This window comes from Panulirus ornatus, chromosome 6 (assembly GCF_036320965.1).
Source record: "Panulirus ornatus isolate Po-2019 chromosome 6, ASM3632096v1, whole genome shotgun sequence".
Taxonomy (NCBI): Eukaryota; Metazoa; Arthropoda; class Malacostraca; order Decapoda; family Palinuridae; genus Panulirus; species Panulirus ornatus.
Window position 1 is genome coordinate 584,324 of NC_092229.1, and position 20,453 is coordinate 604,776.

A 20,453-nucleotide genomic window follows, 5' to 3' on the forward strand; every position below is an offset into this window, starting at 1 on the left:
TAGGTTTGCGGCAGGGGTGTGTGATGTCTCCATGGTTGTTTAATTTGTTTATGGATGGGGTTGTAAGGGAGGTAAATGCAAGAGTCCTGGAAAGAGGGGCAAGTATGAAGTCTGTTGGGGATGAGAGAGCTTGGGAAGTGAGTCAGTTGTTGTTCGCTGATGATACAGCGCTGGTGGCTGATTCATGTGAGAAACTGCAGAAGCTGGTGACTGAGTTTGGTAAAGTGTGTGGAAGAAGAAAGTTGAGAGTAAATGTGAATAAGAGCAAGGTTATTAGGTACAGTAGGGGTGAGGGTCAAGTCAATTGGGAGGTGAGTTTGAATGGAGAAAAACTGGAGGAAGTGAAGTGTTTTAGATATCTGGGAGTGGATCTGTCAGCGGATGGAACCATGGAAGCGGAAGTGGATCATAGGGTGGGGGAGGGGGCGAAAATTTTGGGAGCCTTGAAAAATGTGTGGAAGTCGAGAACATTATCTCGGAAAGCAAAAATGGGTATGTTTGAGGGAATAGTGGTTCCAACAATGTTGTATGGTTACGAGGCGTGGGCTATGGATAGAGATGTGCGCAGGAGGATGGATGTGCTGGAAATGAGATGTTTGAGGACAATGTGTGGTGTGAGGTGGTTTGATCGAGTAAGTAACGTAAGGGTAAGAGAGATGTGTGAAAATAAAAAGAGCGTGGTTGAGAGAGCAGAAGAGGGTGTTTTGAAATGGTTTGGGCACATGGAGAGAATGAGTGAGGAGAGATTGACCAAGAGGATATATGTGTCGGAGGTGGAGGGAACGAGGAGAAGAGGGAGACCAAATTGGAGGTGGAAAGATGGAGTGAAAAAGATTTTGTGTGATCGGGGCCTGAACATGCAGGAGGGTGAAAGGAGGGCAAGAAATAGAGTGAATTGGAGTCATGTGGTATACAGGGGTTGACGTGCTGTCAGTGGATTGAAGCAAGGCATGTGAAGCGTCTGGGGTAAACCATGGAAAGCTGTGTAGGTATGTATATTTGCGTGTGTGGACGTGTGTATGTACATATGTATGGGGGGGGGGTTGGGCCATTTCTTTCGTCTGTTTCCTTGCGCTACCTCGCAAACGCGGGAGACAGCGACAAAGTATAAAGAAAAAAAAAAAAAAAAAAAAAATATATATATATATATATATATATATATATATATATATATATATATATATATATATATATATATATACTTATCCCTGGGGATAGGGGAGAAAGAATACTTCCCACGTATTCCCTGCGTGTCGTAGAAGGCGACTAAAAGGGGAGGGAGCGGGGGGCTGGAAATCCTCCCCTCTCAATTTTTTTTTTTTAATTTTCCAAAAGAAGGAACAGAGAAGGGGGCCAGGTGAGGATATTCCCTCAGTGGCCCAGTTCTCTGTTCTTAACGCTACCTCGCTAACGCGGGAAATGGCGAAGTTTGAAAAAAAAAAAAAAATATATATATATATATATATATATATATATATATATATATATATATATCCCTGGGGATAGGGGAGCAAGAATACTTCCCACGTATTCCCTGCGTGTCGTAGAAGGCGACTAAAAGGGGAGGGAGCGGGGGGCTTGAAATCCTCCCCTCTCATTTTTTTTTTTTTTTTTAATTTTCCAAAAGAAGGAACAGAGAATTGGGCCAGGTGAGGGTAGTCCCTCAAAGGCCCAGTCATCTGTTCTTAACGCTACCTCGCTAATGCGGGAAATGGCAAATAGTTTGAAAGAAAAAAGAAAGATATATATATATATTTCTTTTCTTTCATACTATTCGCCATTTCCCGCGTCAGCGAGGGTAGCGTTAAGAACAGAGGACTGGGCCTCTGAGGAAACATCCTCATCCAGCCCCCTTCTCTGTTCCTTCCTTTGGAAAAAAAAAAAAAGAAAAAAAAAGAGAGAGGGGAGGATTTCCAGCCCCCCGCTCCCTTATATATATATATATATATATATATATATATATATATATATATATATATATATATATATATATATATATAAATAAATATATATATCAGACACCAGCACTGTATCATCAGCAAACAACAACTGACTCACTTCCCAAGCTCTCTCATCCCCAACAGACTTCATACTTGCCCCTCTTTCCAAAACTCTTGCATTCACCTCCCTAACAACCCCATCCATAAACAAATTAAACAACCATGGAGACATCACACACCCCTGCCGCAAACCTACATTCACTGAGAACCAGTCACTTTCCTCTCTTCCTACACGTACACATGCCTTACATCCTCGATAAAAACTTTTCACTGCTTCTAACAACTTGCCTCCCACACCATATATTCTTAATACCTTCCACAGAGCATCTCTATCAACTCTATCATAAGCCTTCTCCAGATCCATAAATGCTACATACAAATCCATTTGCTTTTCTAAGTATTTCTCACATACATTCTTCAAAGCAAACACCTGATCCACACATCCTCTACCACTTCTGAAACCACACTGCTCTTCCCCAATCTGATGCTGTATACATGCCTTCACCCTCTCAATCAATACCCTCCCATATGATTTACCAGGAATACTCAACAAACTTATACCTCTGTAATTTGAGCACTCACTCTTATCCCCTTTGCCTTTGTACAATGGCACTATGCACGCATTCCTCCAATCCTCAGGCACATCACCATGAGTCATACATACATTAAATAACCTTACCAACCAGTCAACAATACAGTCACCCCCTTTTTTAATAGATTCCACTGCAATACCATCCAAACCTGCTGCCTTGCCGGCTTTCATCTTCCGCAAAGCTTTTACTACCTCTTCTCTGTATATATATATATATATATATATATATATATATATATATATATATATATATATATATATATATATGGGAGGGTACCCTCCCATATATATATATATATGGGAGGGTACTGATTGAGAGGGTGAAGGCATGTACAGAGCATCAGATTGGGGAAGAGCAGTGTGGTTTCAGAAGTGGTAGAGGATGTGTGGATCAGGTGTTTGCTTTGAAGAATGTATGTGAGAAATACTTAGAAAAGCAAATGGATTTGTATGTAGCATTTATGGCTCTGGAGAAGGCATATGATAGAGTTGATAGAGATGCTCTGTGGAAGGTATTGAGAATATATGGTGTGGGAGGAAAGTTGTTAGAAGCAGTGAAAAGTTTTTATCGAGGATGTAAGGCATGTGTACGTGTAGGAAGAGAGGAAAGTGATTGGTTCTCAGTGAATGTAGGTTTGCGGCAGGGGTGTGTGATGTCTCCATGGTTGTTTAATTTGTTTATGGATGGGGTTGTTAGGGAGGTGAATGCAAGAGTCTTGGAAAGAGGGGCAAGTATGAAGTCTGTTGGGGATGAGAGAGCTTGGGAAGTGAGTCAGTTGTTGTTCGCTGATGATACAGCGCTGGTGGCTGATTCATGTGAGAAACTGCAGAAGCTGGTGACTGAGTTTGGTAAAGTGTGTGGAAGAAGAAAGTTAAGAGTAAATGTGAATAAGAGCAAGGTTATTAGGTACAGTAGGGTTGAGGGTCAAGTCAATTGGGAGGTGAGTTTGAATGGAGAAAAACTGGAGGAAGTGAAGTGTTTTAGATATCTGGGAGTGGATCTGGCAGCGGATGGAACCATGGAAGCGGAAGTGGATCATAGGGTGGGGGAGGGGGCGAAAATTCTGGGGGCCTTGAAGAATGTGTGGAAGTCGAGAACATTATCTCGGAAAGCAAAAATGGGTATGTTTGAAGGAATGGTGGTTCCAACAATGTTGTATGGTTGCGAGGCGTGGGCTATGGATAGAGTTGTGCGCAGGAGGATGGATGTGCTGGAAATGAGATGTTTGAGGACAATATGTGGTGTGAGGTGGTTTGATCGAGTGAGTAACGTAAGGGTAAGAGAGATGTGTGGAAATAAAAAGAGCGTGGTTGAGAGAGCAGAAGAGGGTGTTTTGAAGTGGTTTGGGCACATGGAGAGGATGAGTGAGGAAAGATTGACCAAGAGAATATATGTGTCGGAGGTGGAGGGAGCAAGGAGAAGAGGGAGACCAAATTGGAGGTGGAAAGATGGAGTGAAAAAGATTTTGTGTGATCGGGGCCTGAACATGCAGGAGGGTGAAAGGAGGGCAAGGAATAGAGTGAATTGGAGCGATGTGGTATACCGGGGTTGACGTGCTGTCAGTGGATTGAATCAAGGCATGTGAAGCGTCTGGGGTAAACCATGGAAAGCTGTGTAGGTATGTATATTTGCGTGTGTGGACGTATGTATATACATGTGTATGGGGGGGGGTTGGGCCATTTCTTTCGTCTGTTTCCTTGCGCTACCTCGCAAACGCGGGAGACAGCGACAAAGTATAAAAAAAAAAAAGAAAAAAAAAATATATATATATATATACGCGGGAAAAGCGACAAAGCAAAATTGAAATAAAAAATATGTATATATATATATATATATATATATATATATATATATATATATATATAGGGAGGTGAATGCAAGAGTTTTGGAAAGAGGGGCAAGTATGAAGTCTGTTGGGGATGAGAGAGCTTGGGAAGTGAGTCAGTTGTTGTTCGCTGATGATACAGCGCTGGTGGCTGATTCATGTGAGAAACTGCAGAAGCTGGTGACTGAGTTTGGTAAAGTGTGTGAAAGAAGAAAGTTAAGAGTAAATGTGAATAAGAGCAAGGTTATTAGGTACAGTAGGGTTGAGGGTCAAGTCAATTGGGAGGTGAGTTTGAATGGAGAAAAACTGGAGGAAGTGAAGTGTTTTAGATATCTGGGAGTGGATCTGGCAGCGGATGGAACCATGGAAGCGGAAGTGGATCATAGGGTGGGGGAGGGGGCGAAAATTCTGGGAGCCTTGAAGAATGTGTGGAAGTCGAGAACATTATCTCGGAAAGCAAAAATGGGTATGTTTGAAGGAATAGTGGTTCCAACAATGTTGTATGGTTGCGAGGCGTGGGCTATGGATAGAGTTGTGCGCAGGAGGATGGATGTGCTGGAAATGAGATGATTGAGGACAATGTGTGGTGTGAGATGGTTTGATCGAGTAAGTAACGTAAGGGTAAGAGAGATGTGTGGAAATAAAAAGAGCATGGTTGAGAGAGCAGAAGAGGGTGTTTTGAAATGTTTCGGGCACATGGAGAGAATGAGTGAGGAAAGATTGACCAAGAGAATATATGTGTCGGAGGTGGAGGGAACGAGGAGAAGAGGGAGACCAAATTGGAGGTGGAAAGATGGAGTGAAAAAGATTTTGTGTGATCGGGGCCTGAACATGCAGGAGGGTGAAAGGAGGGCAAGGAATAGAGTGAATTGGAGCGATGTGGTATACCGGGGTTGACGTGCTGTCAGTGGATTGAATCAAGGCATGTGAAGCGTCTGGGGTAAACCATGGAAAGCTGTGTAGGTATGTATATTTGCGTGTGTGGACGTATGTATATACATGTGTATGGGGGTGGGTTGGGCCATTTCTTTCGTCTGTTTCCTTGCGCTACCTCGCTAACACAGCGAGAAAGCAAAATAAAGAAAATATATATATATATATATTTATTTATTTATTTCGCTTTGTTGCTGTCTCCCGCGTTTGCGAGGTAGCGCAAGGAAACAGACGAAAGAAATGGCCCAACCCACCCCCATACACATGTATATACACACACGTCCACACACGCAAATATACACACCTATACATCTCAATGTACACATATATATACACACACAGACACATACATATATACCCATGCACACAATTCACACTGTCTGCCTTTATTCATTCCCATCGCCACCTCGCCACACATGGAATACCAACCCCCTCCCCCCTCATGTGTGCGGTGTAGTGCTAGGAAAAGACAACAAAGGCCTCATTCGTTCACACTTACTCTCCAGCTGTCATGCAATAATGCCCGAATCCACAGCTCCCTTTCCACATCCAGGCCCCACACAGCTTTCCATGGTTTACCCCAGACGCTTCACATGCCCTGATTCAATCCACTGACAGCACGTCAACCCCGGTATACCACATCGATCCAATTCACTCTATTCCTTGCCCGCCTTTCACCCTCTTGCATGTTCAGGCCCCGATCACTCAAAATCTTTTTCACTCCATCTTTCCACCTCCAATTTGGTCTCCCACTTCTCCTCGTTCCCTCCACCTCCGACACATATATCCTCTTGGTCAATCTTTCCGCACTCATTCTCTCCATGTGCCCAAACCATTTCAAAACACCCTCTTCTGCTCTCTCAACCACGCTCTTTTTATTTCCACACATCTCTCTTACCCTTACATTACTTACTCGATCAAACCACCTCACACCACACATTGTCCTCAAACATCTCATTTCCAGCTCATCCACCCTCCTGCGCACAACTCTATCCATAGCCCACGCCTCGCACCCTTACCACATTGTTGGAACCACTATTCCTTCAAACATACCCATTTTTGCTTTCCGAGATAATGTTCTCAACTTCCACACATTCTTCAAGGCTCCCAGAATTTTCGCCCCCTCCCCCACCCTATGATTCACTTCCGCTTCCATGGTTCCATCTGCTGTCAGATCCACTCCCAGATATCTAAAACACTTTACTTCCTCCAGTTTTTCTCCATTCAAACTTACCTCCCAGTTGACTTGACCCTCAACCCTACTGTACCTAATAACCTTGCTCTCATTCACATTTACTCTTAACTTTCTTCTTTCACACACTTTTCCAAACTCAGTCAACAGCTTCTGCAGTTTCTCACGTGAATCAGCCACCAGCGCTGTATCATCAGTGAACAACAACTGACTCACTTCTTAAGCTCTCTCATCCACAACAGACTTCATACTTGCCCCTCTTTCCAAAACTCTTGCATTTACCTCCCTAACAACCCCATCCATAAACAAATTAAACAACCATGGAAACATCACACACCCCTGCCGCAAACCTACATTCACTGAGAACCAATCACTTTCCTCTCTTCCTACACATACACATGCCTTACATCCTTGATAAGAACTTTTCACTGCTTCTAACAACTTGCCTTCCACACCATATATTCTTAATACCTTCCACAGACCATCTCTATCAACTCTATCATATGCCTTCTCCAGATCCATAAATGCTACATACAGATCCATTTGCTTTTCTAAGTATTTTTCACATACATTCTTCAAAGCAGACACCTGATCCACACATCCTATACCACTTCTGAAACCACACTGCTCTTCCCCAATCTGATGCTCTGTACATGCCTTCACCCTCTCAATCAATACCCTCTCATATAATTTACCAGGAATACTCAACAAACTTATACCTCTGTAATTTGAGCACTCTTATCCCCTTTGCCTTTGTATAGTGGCACTATGCATGCATTCTTCCAATCCTCAGGCACCTCACCATGAGTTATACATACATTAAATAACCTTACCAACCAGTCAACAATACAGTCACCCCCTTTTTTAATAAATTCCACTGGAATACCATCCAAACCTGCTGCCTTGCCGGCAGTATGATACAGTGGTTAAATTGATGAAAACTACTATTGACGTTTGTGTAAATAAATTATACATTTCCCTTTTCCATAGCCAGAGGTTGAACCATTATGTGACATTCATTTTTCATTTCATTTCAAGCTAGAAGTTTCAGTTTTCTAAATTATTTCTTACATTGTTCATATGTATATATATATGTGTGTATATGTGTGTATGTATGTGTATGTATATATATTTATATATATTATCCCTGGGGATAGGGGTGAAAGAATACTTCCCATGCATTCCTCACGTGTCGTAGAAGGCGACTAGAGGGGACGGGAGCGGGGGGCCAGAAATCCTCCCCTCCTTTTAATTTTAACTTTCTAAAAATGGTTATATATATATATATATATATATATATATATATATATATATATATATATATATATATATATATATATATATATATATTTTTTTTTATTTTGCTTTGTCGCTGTCTCCCGCATTTGCGAGGTAGCGCAAGGAAACAGACGAAAGAAATGGCCCAACCCACCCCCATACACATGTATATACATACGTCCACACACGCAAATATACGTACCTACACAGCTTTCCATGGTTTACCCCAGACGCTTCACATGCCCTGATTCAATCCACTGACAGCACGTCAACCCTGGTATACCACATCGATCCAATTCACTCTATTCCTTGCCCTCCTTTCACCCTCCTGCATGTTCAGGCCCCGATCACACAAAATCTTTTTCACTCCATCTTTCCACCTCCAATTTGGTCTCCCACTTCTCCTCGTTCCCTCCACCTCCGACACATATATCCTCTTGGTCAATATTTCCTCACTCATTCTCTCCATGTGCCCAAACCATTTCAAAACACCCTCTTCTGCTCTCTCAACCACGCTCTTTTTATTTCCATACATCTCTCTTGCCCGTACATTACTTACTCGATCAAACCACCTCACACCACACATTGTCCTCAAACATCTCATTTCCAGCACATCCATCCTCCTGCGCACAACTCTATCCATAGCCCACGCCTCGCAACCATACAACATTGTTGGAACCACTATTCCTTCAAACATACCCATTTTTGCTTTCCGAGATAATGTTCTCGACTTCCACACATTCTTCAAGGCTCCCAGAATTTTCGCCCCCTCCCCCACCCTATGATCCACTTCCGCTTCCATGGTTCCATCTGCTGCCATATATATATATATATATATATATATATATATATATATATATATATATATATATATATATATATATATATATACACACACACATACATACACAGACATACACAGACATATACATATATACACATTTACATAATTCATACTGTCTGCCCTTATTCATTCCCGTGGCCAGCCCGCCACACATGAAATGAAAAATCCCCTCCCCCCTCATGTGTGCGAGGTAGCGCTAGGAAGAGACAACAAAGGCCACATTCATTCACACTCAGTCTCTAGCTGTCTTGTATAATGCACTGAAACCACAGCTCCCTTTCCACATCCAGGCCCCTCAGACCTTTCCATTGTTTACCCTCGACATTTGACATGCCCTAGTTATCTATTGACAGCATATCGACCCTGGTATACCACATCGTTCCAATTCACTCTTCCTTGCACGTTTCTCACCCCCCTGTATGTTCAGGCACTGATCGCTCAAAATCTTTTTCTCCCCGTCCTTCCACCTCTAATTTGGTCTCTCACTTCTTGTTCCCTCCACCTCTGAGACATATATCCTCTTTGTCAATCTTTCCTTAATCATTCTCTCTATATGTCCAAACCATTTCAACACACCCACTTCTGCTCTGTCAACTATACTCTTTTTATCTCAACACTTCTATCTTATCCTTTCATTCCTTACTCGATCAAACCACCTCACACCACATATTGTCCTCAAACATCTCATTTCCAACACATCCACACTCCTCCGTACAACTCTATCTTTTAAGCCCATACCTTGCAACCATATATTATTGTGAAACTACTGTTCCTACAAACATACCCATATAACAAAGGGAGTGAAATTTTTGTGAGTGAAATTGAATTTTGCAGTGATATACATATACATTTTTAGATTTTAGTGTCAGATATGTATTCATCACTGTCATATTCAAAACAAACAAAAAGAATAATTAAAACATTTTTGAATGCAAATTTACACCTTTAGGAAGATTGCCTTGAAAGGTATTGCCTTATCTAAATAGTTAATGGACCAATTGATTTCGTGATGATACTTTTGCCTGTATGTGTAACTACAAAATTCCACAGGGTTATTACACTTAATATTGGCATTTAATGTGATACTTAAGTTTTGTAGCTTTTCCACACAAATTTACATAACATGTTTTATCATTATACTTATCATTCTGCTTTAGTTTCTTCTGTGATGTTTTCTTAGATAATGGGTAGTTCTCTACTTTGGTGTTCCACCACCTTGGCTTAGTTTTGGAAAAGTCTATGCTTTGTGCATTGCCACATTTGTTCTCTTGTCTACTTTCATGTCTTTTTTGAAGATTTTCCAAGCTACATCTATACCTTTCTCACTGTCTGTGTAATTCCAGCTTCTCCTTCATGAGAAGGGTTATCATTACAATTTACAAGTTTAAAATCTGATATTCTTTTATGACTTGTTTTGGCTAGCATTACATGCAGTTTTCAAAGTCATCTTAAATATTGTAATACCAAAGTTTGCTTCAAGTACATTAAAGAGAAGATCATCATTTGTAGTTAGAATTATGTCTAATGTGTGTATAAGTAGCTTTCTGTTAATCATACTGTTAATGTTTTACAAAGCTTTTCTTTAATTTATACAAAACAGAAGTCAATATCATCAACAGGTACAATATATTTTCAGTATGGGATTAAGATTAGCTTTACTCAAGACACTTCTGCCTACTTGGTTCTGTCTTACACTGTTGGATTAGAGTGTACCCTGGAATTGCGTACTCATCAGTGAAATTTGTATCTTCAATATTTATCCTAGAATCATAGTTACCAGTCATATCATAACTTTCCTTTAATGTAATGTAATCGTTCCAAGGGCTGAAATTTCATTCATATACCATGCTTTATGCATTTACAGAGAATGCTATAGTAAATGACAGAGAATTGTTATGAGAAGTACTTATGGAGGGGGGACAAGCTTGCTTCACATGGGCTGCATTTCTTTCACTATAATACACATGCAGCCTCAGTTTAAAGCCTATCTAAAATGAAAAGCACCCAGATCATTCAGGTGTTGCCCAACCCTCATAAATGTGTCAAGCCACATGTAAAAATGTTGCCAAAAGTTTGGGACTTAAGCCCTCCCTGTGAAGGTTAACTTATCAATTTTTGAGACAGCATTACTGAAACAGGGATTCCCAGTGCTGATCCTGGGCAGTGATTCTGATATTATGTTAGTTCTCTTTCTACAACAATGAACAAGTTGGCAGTATTTTTATTGAAACTTTTCTAATCTTTCCTTGAATATGTCAGTGGTACCTAAATGACATAAAACAAAAAAATATTGCTGTCAGCACCATAACATATGTCCTCTACCATTCGAGGTATATCGTTTATCCTAGCCACTGAAAGCATTATTACTTAATGGCAGGAAGGATCCATGGTACACTCCCCCTTCAGTTGACCAATGATAAAGTCTTTGACCAGCATCCAAAGCCTGAAAATAAGTTTTTGTTGTTAAAGGCAACAAAGCACACATTCTAATCATGAAATATACATATACAAAGATTGGAACTCCTCATCAATTTTAGCTGTACAAAAGAGTTTGACTTCAGAAGATTTTGCAAAAGACGTTTGGATAGCTCACTGTAAAGTGAAAAGTAGATTATGTTTAAATAGGGATACATTATGTTACTACTGTATGAAATTGTTGAGAGAGAATATAAGTGTTTAGAACTACTGGGTGTAAGTGTATGAAATTTTGGGGAGATAAATGTATGAAACTGTAGGGAGATGATACGGTAAAAGTGTATGAAATTATTGGGAAATTATTCAGTATAAATGTATGGAACTGTTGATAGATAATATGGTATAAGTGTATGGAACTGTTGGTAGATGATGTGGTATAAGTGTATGAAAGTTTTGGGAGATGACATAGTATGAGTGTATGGAAGTATTGGGAGATAATATGGTATAAATGGATGGTAGTGTTGAGAGATAACATAGTATAAGTAATGGTATAAGTATATAGTATAAGTAATGGTATAAGTATATAGTATAAGTATATGGAACAGTTGGGAGATAATATTGTATAAGTGTATGGAACTATTGGGAAATAATATGGTATAAATGTATGGTACTATTTGGTGATAATATGGTATAAGCATATGGCACTATTGGGAGATAATCTGGTATACATGTATGGAACTACCAAGAGATAATGTGGTACAAGTGTATGGAACTGTTCAAGAAAATATAAATATATATGTATATGAGTGGATGGGCCATTCTTCGTCTGTTTCCTAGCACTACCTCGCTGACTTGGGAAACAGCAATTAAGTAAAAAAAAAAAATTGGAAAAGCAGAGAAAATTTTCGGGAATATTATGTCATGTCCTTTTGACCAGAAAGAAACATTACAAAACTTCTTATCCAGGGTTTTATTTTGAAGGTATGTGATGAAATCCTCAGCCTTTCACACATTAATTTATAACTTTTTTCCCTTCCAGTGTAAGGACAACAACAGAATTTACAGGTTGGAAGACAACAACACAGGCATCACCTGCAGGCTTTGTTCCTGAGGTTGGCGTGAAAGATGAACCAATCAAATCCACCACCACCACCACCACTACCACCACTACCACGACGACCACCACCACTACTACTACTACACCCCGTCCCACAACCCCTGGTGAGAAAATTACATACTTGGCAGCATTCTTTGCTGAATGTTTCTGCATTTATTCAGGCTGCCAATTATAAAGTCTAGGCCATAAGACTCATACATTTGTCTCCAGTTCTCATGTTCTTATTTAACAAATGAAATTGCTATTTCTGTCCAAAAATATTCAGTTGGTTCTTTGTCATCTGTAGGACTTCTAACTACTTAAAGTATATATTGTTGAAAGAATTGAAACATACCATGACTGTTTTGTTTGGAAAATATAGAACTGAAAATTTCCGACTGAATGAGGATCATGCTAATTACTTTCAAGTTCAGGCATAGCTGAACAAAACACTGACATTATTTTGATTTTGTTGCTTGGAACAAAAATACTTGCTATTCACTTAGAATATCAAAAAATGGCCACTTCTGTAGTTCTTACCCTTTCTGTGTTGAATGGTTTCTCTGAACTTAAAAGTTCCTCATGAGAGATTATAGGTTACATTCAAACGTCTTGCATTTTATTAGAATACATTCATCAAAGGTTTTAACAAGTCCAGGGTATGTCTGTAGGTCAGATTATTTGAGACAGAAAGAGTCTATTGTAAAAAAAATTACTTCATATTTTGATTTTAATATTTCCAGAAAGAGTTTTAAAGGACCTCGACTGTTAACAGTTGAAATTATTTTTGTAAACCAGGTATTCAACAAATACTTTTTACAAGTTTACAAGTTTTTATCGAGGATGTAAGGCATGTGTGCGTGTAGGAAGAGAGGAAAGTGATTGGTTCTCAGTGAATGTAGGTTTGCGGCAGGGGTGTGTGATGTCTCCATGGTTGTTTAATTTGTTTATGGATGGGGTTGTTAGGGAGGTGAATGCAAGAGTTTTGGAAAGAGGGGCAAGTATGCAGTCTGTTGGGGATGAGAGAGCTTGGGAAGTGAGTCAGTTGTTGTTTGCTAATGATACAGCGCTGGTGGCTGATTCATGTGAGAAACTGCAGAAGCTGGTGACTGAGTTTGGTAAAGTTTGTGAAAGAAGAAAGTTATGAGTAAATGTGAATAAGAGCAAGGTTATTAGGTACAGTAGGGTTGAGGGTCAAGTCACTTGGGAGGTAAGTTTGAATGGAGAAAAACTGGAGGAAGTAAAGTGTTTTAGATATCTGGGAGTGGATCTGGCAGCGGACGGAACCATGGAAGCAGAAGTGAATCATAGGGTGGGGGAGGGGGTGAAAATCCTAGGAGCCTTGAAGAATGTGTGGAAGTCGAGAACATTATCTCGGAAAGCAAAACTGGGTATGTTTGAAGGAATAGTGGTTCCAACAATGTTGTATGGTTGCGAGGCGTGGGCTATGGATAGAGTTGTGCGCAGGAGGGTGGATGTGCTGGAAATGAGATGTTTGAGGACAGTATGTGGTGTGAGGTGGTTTGATCGAGTAAGTAATGTAAGGGTAAGAGAGATGTGTGGAAATAAGAAGAGCGTGGTTGAGAGAGCAGAAGAGGGTGTTTTGAAATGGTTTGGGCACATGGAGAGAATGAGTGAGGAACGATTGACCAAGAGGATATATATGTCGGAGGTGGAGAAAATGAGGAGAAGTGGGAGACCAAATTGGAGGTGGAAAGATGGAGTGAAAAAGATTTTGAGTGGGCCTGAACATGCAGGAGGGTGAAAGGCAGGCAAGGAATAGAGTGAATTGGATTGATGTGGTATACCAAGGTCGACGTGCTGTCAATGGATTGAATCAGGGCATGTGAAGCGTCCGGGGTAAACCATGGAAAGTTCTGTGGGGCCTGGATGTGGAAAGGGAGCTGTGGTTTCAGGCATTATTGCATGACAGCTAGAGACTGAGTGTGAACGAATGGGGCCTTTGTTGTCTTTTCCTAGCGCTACCTCGCACACATGAGGGGGGGAGGGGGATGTTATTCCATGTGTGGCGAGGTGGCGATGGGAATGAATAAAGGCAGACAGTTTGAATTGTGTACATGTGTATATATGTATATGTCTGTGTGTGTATATATATGTGTACATTGAGGTGTATGGGTATGTATATTTGCGTGTGTGGACGTGTATGTACATACATGTGTATGGGGGTGGGTTGGGCCATTCTTTCGTCTGTTTCCTTGCGCTACCTTGCAAACACGGGAGACAGCGACAAAGCAAAATAAATATAAATAAATACTTTTTACAGGTGTTTGTGGTGCAAAGTGTCGTTTAGCTGCCACATTGAAAATTATTGAAGGGACTGAATGGCGTCCTGAACTGGCCAACAGAGATACACTAGAATGGCAGGAGCTGGCTAACACAGTTGAAATTGAGGTACAGTATAGATATCAATTGAATATTGAAAATTGCATTTGAGAAAAAAAATGTGTACTTTTTACTTTCATCCTTGACCTGGGATTCCCTTCTGTGGGGTTCCCTCAGCACACAGGAAACTAGCCATAGGGAAGGACCACAGGTTAAGAAATGTCATGATGTTATGTTTGCATCCATGTGAAGTGAGTGCAGGACAAGTGAGGACAGGTGCTTCGATTCTTCGGTATGGAAGTTACATCTTGGTTATGAGTTTTGTAATATGATGCATCATTGTTCTCACTGTTGGAGAGATTAGTGTTGTTCAGATCACTGATAAAAAAGTGTAACTCTTGCATGCCTGGGGAGTGTAGTTTCCGATGGGTGCATATCTTGTGGAGTTGAATTTAAGGTTGCTTGTAGAGTCATTACTGTGTGTACATGTTCTTTAAGCATCATGTTTGGTGGGAGGGGGTATCTATAAGTATAGGTTGCTGAAATGTGAAGCAGAGGCCCAATCTTTGTTTCTTTTTGGGGTTAGTAATTAGTTAAAGTGTGATATAGATGGGGGGGTTTTGGTGTAATGCTATTGCAAAGAATTGAGTGCCAAGCACATGGTAGTGAGATTGTATTGGAGGTATTTTTAATTCAATTTTCAGATGTTGAATGATGGTGGTTACTAGGGAGCTAATAATTATTCTGAGAGCCTTGTTTTGAGTGATTTGCAATTTTGCTGTTTGCCTTTGACAGTATGGATGTGATCAGGCAGGTGAGGCATGGTAGAGAATGGTGTATATAAACTATTTATAGAGGATACTGTAAACAGAGCTACAGATTGAGTGTGAACGAATGTGGCCTTTGTTGTCTTTTCCTAGTGCTACCTCGCACACGTGCGGGGGGAGGTGGTGTCATTTCATGTGTGGTGGGGTGACGACAGGAATGAATAAAGGCAGCAAGTATGAATTATGTATATGTATATAAGTCTGTGTGGGTACATATATGTATACGTTGAAATGTATAGGTATATATATGTGGGTGTGTGGACATGTATATATATACATGTGTATGTGGGTATATATACATGTGTATGTGGGTGGGTTCGGCCATTCTTTCATCTGTTTCCTTGCACTACCTTGCTAATGCGGGAGACAGCGACAAAGCATAATAAACAAATAAATACTAAGGGATTCATTTTCTAGTCCAAAACTGGTGTAGGCTATGTTCTGGGAGCATTTAGTTTATTTACAGACTTCATGTTGATGATTATGATGTGGAAAGTAAATGTCAAATGTGTGCCAACTTTGATACCCAATGTGGAAAGTAAATGTCAAATGTGTATCGTCTTTGGAACCCAGCATATGAAGTAAATGTCAGGTGTGTGTGTTTGTTACCTAGTTTAGGAAGTAAATGTCAAATGTGTGTTGTCTTTGACACACAGTGTGGGAAGTAAATGTCAAAAACATGTCGTTTTTGATACCCAGTGTGGGACGTAAATGTCAAATGTGTGCCTTCTTTAACAACCAGAGTGGTGGCAGTAAATGTCAAGTGTGTGTAAAAGTGAATGGACTTCTGTTACGTATAAGTGATTGATCAAACAGCATTATGGGAGGATGTCAAAAGTGTGTTGTCTTTGATACGCAGTCTGGGAAATAAATCTCAAAAGCATGTCTTTTTGATACCCAGTGTAGGAAGTAAATGTCAAATGTGTGTCTTCTTTTATAACCAGTGTGGTGGAAGTAAATGTCAGATGTGTGTCAAAGTGAATGGAGTTCTGTTAAGTATAAGTGATTGATCAGACAGCCTTATGGGAGGATGCAGGTTGGATGTGCCTCTGTTCAGAGTTAAGAGAGTGATGATGAATTTCTCTGGGATGCAGACATTCTGTTTTGAGTGAGTCAGTGTTCTAATTGCGTAATGTAGTGTTGCATGGCATAGTAGAATTTGAGTTTGAAGGTGAAGCTTTAGTGAATAACTCAGGCTTTCTTTACAGCTGTGTTTTTGTTTATGGACTTCAGTATAACTGTTCAGAAATACCTGTATTTTGTGTATTATTTTTCATAAACATAATAATGTAATAGTAAAATATATCTTTAATAGCATTTTGGATTTTGACCAAATTTTCTCTTTGCTTCTCTTGTAGTTGGATGCTTTGTACCGTCGAAGTCAACTAGCCCCATGGTATGAGAGGGTTGAGATTGATGCCTTCAATCCTGGATCTGTGTTAGTTGACTATATTCTCCATCTGACTGATATATCTGCCACTCTTGACACCATTGACCTCAAGGAAATTCTTAATCAAGAGATGGCTGATGATGAAGATTTTCTCCTTGGAAATTATACTCTTGACCCAAAGGGTACAGACTTCATTGGTGAGAAAACATACATGCTTTTCTTTCAGCGTTTCATTATAAATGATATTCTCACCTTAAGTAGCTCAATATTTTTTCATATCACTCAGATTTATATTTCCAAACATTACAGCAACACTTTTTATTTTGAAATTGAAGTTGACTATGAAGCCCATAAGTAAAAATTTTGGATGCCTTTCACTAGTTACAACAAAGTGTTTGCATCTGTATCTTTTGTTGGATATAGATATTGATTTATTTTATGTGGTTTCAGAAGTGGTAGAGGATGTGTGGATCAGGTGTTTGCTTTGAAGAATGTATGTGAGAAATACTTAGAAAAGCAAATGGATTTGTATGTAGCATTTATGGATCTGGAGAAGGCATATGATAGAGTTGATAGAGATGCTCTGTGGAAGGTATTAAGAATATATGGTGTGGGAGGAAAGTTGTTAGAAGCAGTGAAAAGTTTTTATCGAGGATGTAAGGCATGTGTACGTGTAGGAAGAGAGGAAAGTGATTGGTTCTCAGTGAATGTAGGTTTGCGGCAGGGGTGTGTGATGTCTCCATGGTTGTTTAATTTGTTTATGGATGGGGTTGTTAGGGAGGTAAATGCAAGAGTTTTGGAAAGAGGGGCAAGTATGAAGTCTGTTGGGGAAGAGAGAGCTTGGGAAGTGAGTCAGTTGTTGTTCGCTGATGATACAGCGCTGGTGGCTGATTCATGTGAGAAACTGCAGAAGCTGGTGACTGAGTTTGGTAAAGTGTGTGGAAGAAGAAAGTTAAGAGTAAATGTGAATAAGAGCAAGGTTATTAGGTACAGTAGGGTTGAGGGTCAAGTCAATTGGGAGGTGAGTTTGAATGGAGAAAAACTGGAGGAAGTGAAGTGTTTTAGATATCTGGGAGTGGATCTGGCAGCGGATGGAACCATGGAAGCGGAAGTGGATCATAGGGTGGGGGAGGGGGCGAAAATTCTGGGGGCCTTGAAGAATGTGTGGAAGTCGAGAACATTATCTCGGAAAGCAAAAATGGGTATGTTTGAAGGAATAGTGGTTCCAACAATGTTGTATGGTTGCGAGGCGTGGGCTATGGATAGAGTTGTGCGCAGGAGGATGGATGTGCTGGAAATGAGATGTTTGAGGACAATGTGTGGTGTGAGGTGGTTTGATCGAGTGAGTAACGTAAGGGTAAGAGAGATGTGTGGAAATAAAAAGAGCGTGGTTGAGAGAGCAGAGGAGGGTGTTTTGAAGTGGTTTGGGCACATGGAGAGAATGAGTGAGGAAAGATTGACCAAGAGGATATATGTGTCGGAGGTGGAGGGAACGAGGAGAAGAAGGAGACCAAATTGGAGGTGGAAAGATGGAGTGAAAAAGATTTTGTGTGATCGGGGCCTGAACATGCAGGAGGGTGAAAGGAGGGCAAGGAATAGAGTGAATTGGAGCGATGTGGTATACCGGGGTTGACGTGCTGTCAGTGGATTGAATCAAGGCATGTGAAGCGTCTGGGGAAAACCATGGAAAGCTGTGTAGGTATGAATATTTGCGTGTGTGGACGTATGTATATACATGTGTATGGGGGGGGGGTTGGGCCATTTCTTTCGTCTGTTTCCTTGCGCTACCTCGCAAACGCGGGAGACAGCGACAAAGTATAAAAAAAAAAAAAAAAAAAATTATACTTTGACGCTGTCTCCCGCATTAGCAAGGTAGCACAAGGAAACAGATGAAAGAATGGCCCAACCCACCCATATACACATGTATATACATAAATGCCCCCACACGCACATATACATACCTATACATTTCAACATATACATACATATACATTTTATTTTGTTCATTATACTTTGTCGCTGTCTCCCGCATTAGTGAGGTAATGCAAGGAAACAGACAAAAAAATGATCCAACCCACCCACATACACATGTATATACATACACGTCCACACATGCACATATACATAAATATACATTTCAATGTATACATATATATACATACACAGACATAGTGTATGATTGTTTGATAGCAGTTTGGTTTTTATGGTCTGTTAATGAACAGTGGAAGTAGTTCATCATTATTCTTTTTCTTGAATTGATCCTCTGGGCATTGTAGGTCTGGCTAGTAAAGACCCTGGATACTAGAATGGATTATCTGTAGCTTTAAAGGGAACACTTATACCTTTAAAGTATCGAAAAGTTTATGTTTCTATGTTGATAGTCCAGTATGATACATAGACTGCTGAATAGTTGTGCATAGGAAACCTTTTACACTTCAGAAGTATGGAATCTTATTCACTTTATTTAAGGACAAGCTATCTCACCAGATTAGTTTTGAAATATTTATTTCAAACTGTAGTTTGGGTTTCAAGTGTTGTTGATGAAACAATATTTATGATGTGTTCTCTAAGGTGCTGATCAAAAGTGTTCAATGTTTTAACATATGTACTTAAAGTGCTTGAGATTGCCAAACTTTTCTCTATTATGGTCTAGTAAACAGTTTTGATACAAGTTTTTATTGTTAAAAGCAGTATTCTTTTTATATCCGTCCTACATTAGATTATGGGCAGACAAGATAGACAATGATTCTGAGAAGGTTTGCCAACTTGGTACTTACATACAATTTATATATATGTGTGCAAGCCTTGCTAATGCAGGAAATTATGAGTAAGTACAAAAAGAACAATATATATATATATATATATATATGTATATATATATATATATATATATATATATATATATATATATATATATATATATATATATATATATATATATTTATCCCTGGGGATGGGGGAGAGGGAATGCTTCCCACGTGTTCCCTGTGTGTCGTGGGGGGCGACTGAAGGGGAGGGGAGCGGGGGGCTGGAAATCCTCCCCTCTCGTTTTTTTTTTGGTTTTCCAAAAGAAGGAACGGAGAGGGGGGCCAGGTGAGGATGTTGCCTCAGGGGCCCAGTCCTCTGTTCTTGGCGCTGCCTCGCTATCGCGGGAGGTGGCGACTAAAAGGGAAGGGAGCGGGGGGCTGGAAATCCTCCCCTCTCAATTTTTTTAATTTTCCAAAAGAAGGAACAGAGAAGGGGGCCAGGTGAGGATATTCCCTCAATGGCCCAGCTCTCTGTTCTTAACGCTACCTCGCTAACGCGGGAAATGGAGAATAGTTTGAAAAAAAAAAAAAGAAATATATATATATATATATATATATATATATATATATATATATATATATATATATATATATATATATATATATATATATATATATATTTATCCCTGGGGATAGGGGAGAAAGAATACTTCCCACGTATTCCCTGCGTGTCGTAGAAGGCGACTAAAAGGGAAGGGAGCGGGGGGCTGGAAATCCTCCCCTCTCGTTTTTTTTTAATTTTCCAAAAGAAGGAACAGAGAAGGGGGCCAGGTGAGGATATTCCCTCAAAGGCCCAGTCCTCATTTCTTAATGCTACCTCGCTATCGCGGGAAATGGCGAATAGTATGAAAAAAAAAAACATATATACACATGTACATAATTCATACTTGCTGCCTTTATTCATTCCCAT

At 40.0% G+C, this 20,453-nt stretch overlaps 1 protein-coding gene and 1 long non-coding RNA gene across 2 annotated transcripts in view; one reads left to right on the plus strand and one right to left on the minus strand.

The window, feature by feature from the left end:
* The window catches only part of LOC139748981 (uncharacterized), a 173,269-nt gene that overhangs the window by 98,257 nt on the left and 54,559 nt on the right, over positions 1-20,453 (plus strand). Inside the window, exons 5-7 of the mRNA XM_071662332.1 lie at positions 12,120-12,301; positions 14,461-14,588; positions 16,705-16,933. Coding sequence (XP_071518433.1) covers positions 12,120-12,301; positions 14,461-14,588; positions 16,705-16,933 — 539 coding nt within the window. The remainder of the gene's footprint in view (positions 1-12,119; positions 12,302-14,460; positions 14,589-16,704; positions 16,934-20,453) is intronic.
* Positions 10,229-20,453, minus strand: part of LOC139748983 (uncharacterized) — an 84,519-nt gene continuing 74,294 nt past the window's right edge. Inside the window, exon 3 of the long non-coding RNA XR_011712856.1 lies at positions 10,229-11,108. This is a non-coding gene — a long non-coding RNA (uncharacterized lncRNA). The remainder of the gene's footprint in view (positions 11,109-20,453) is intronic.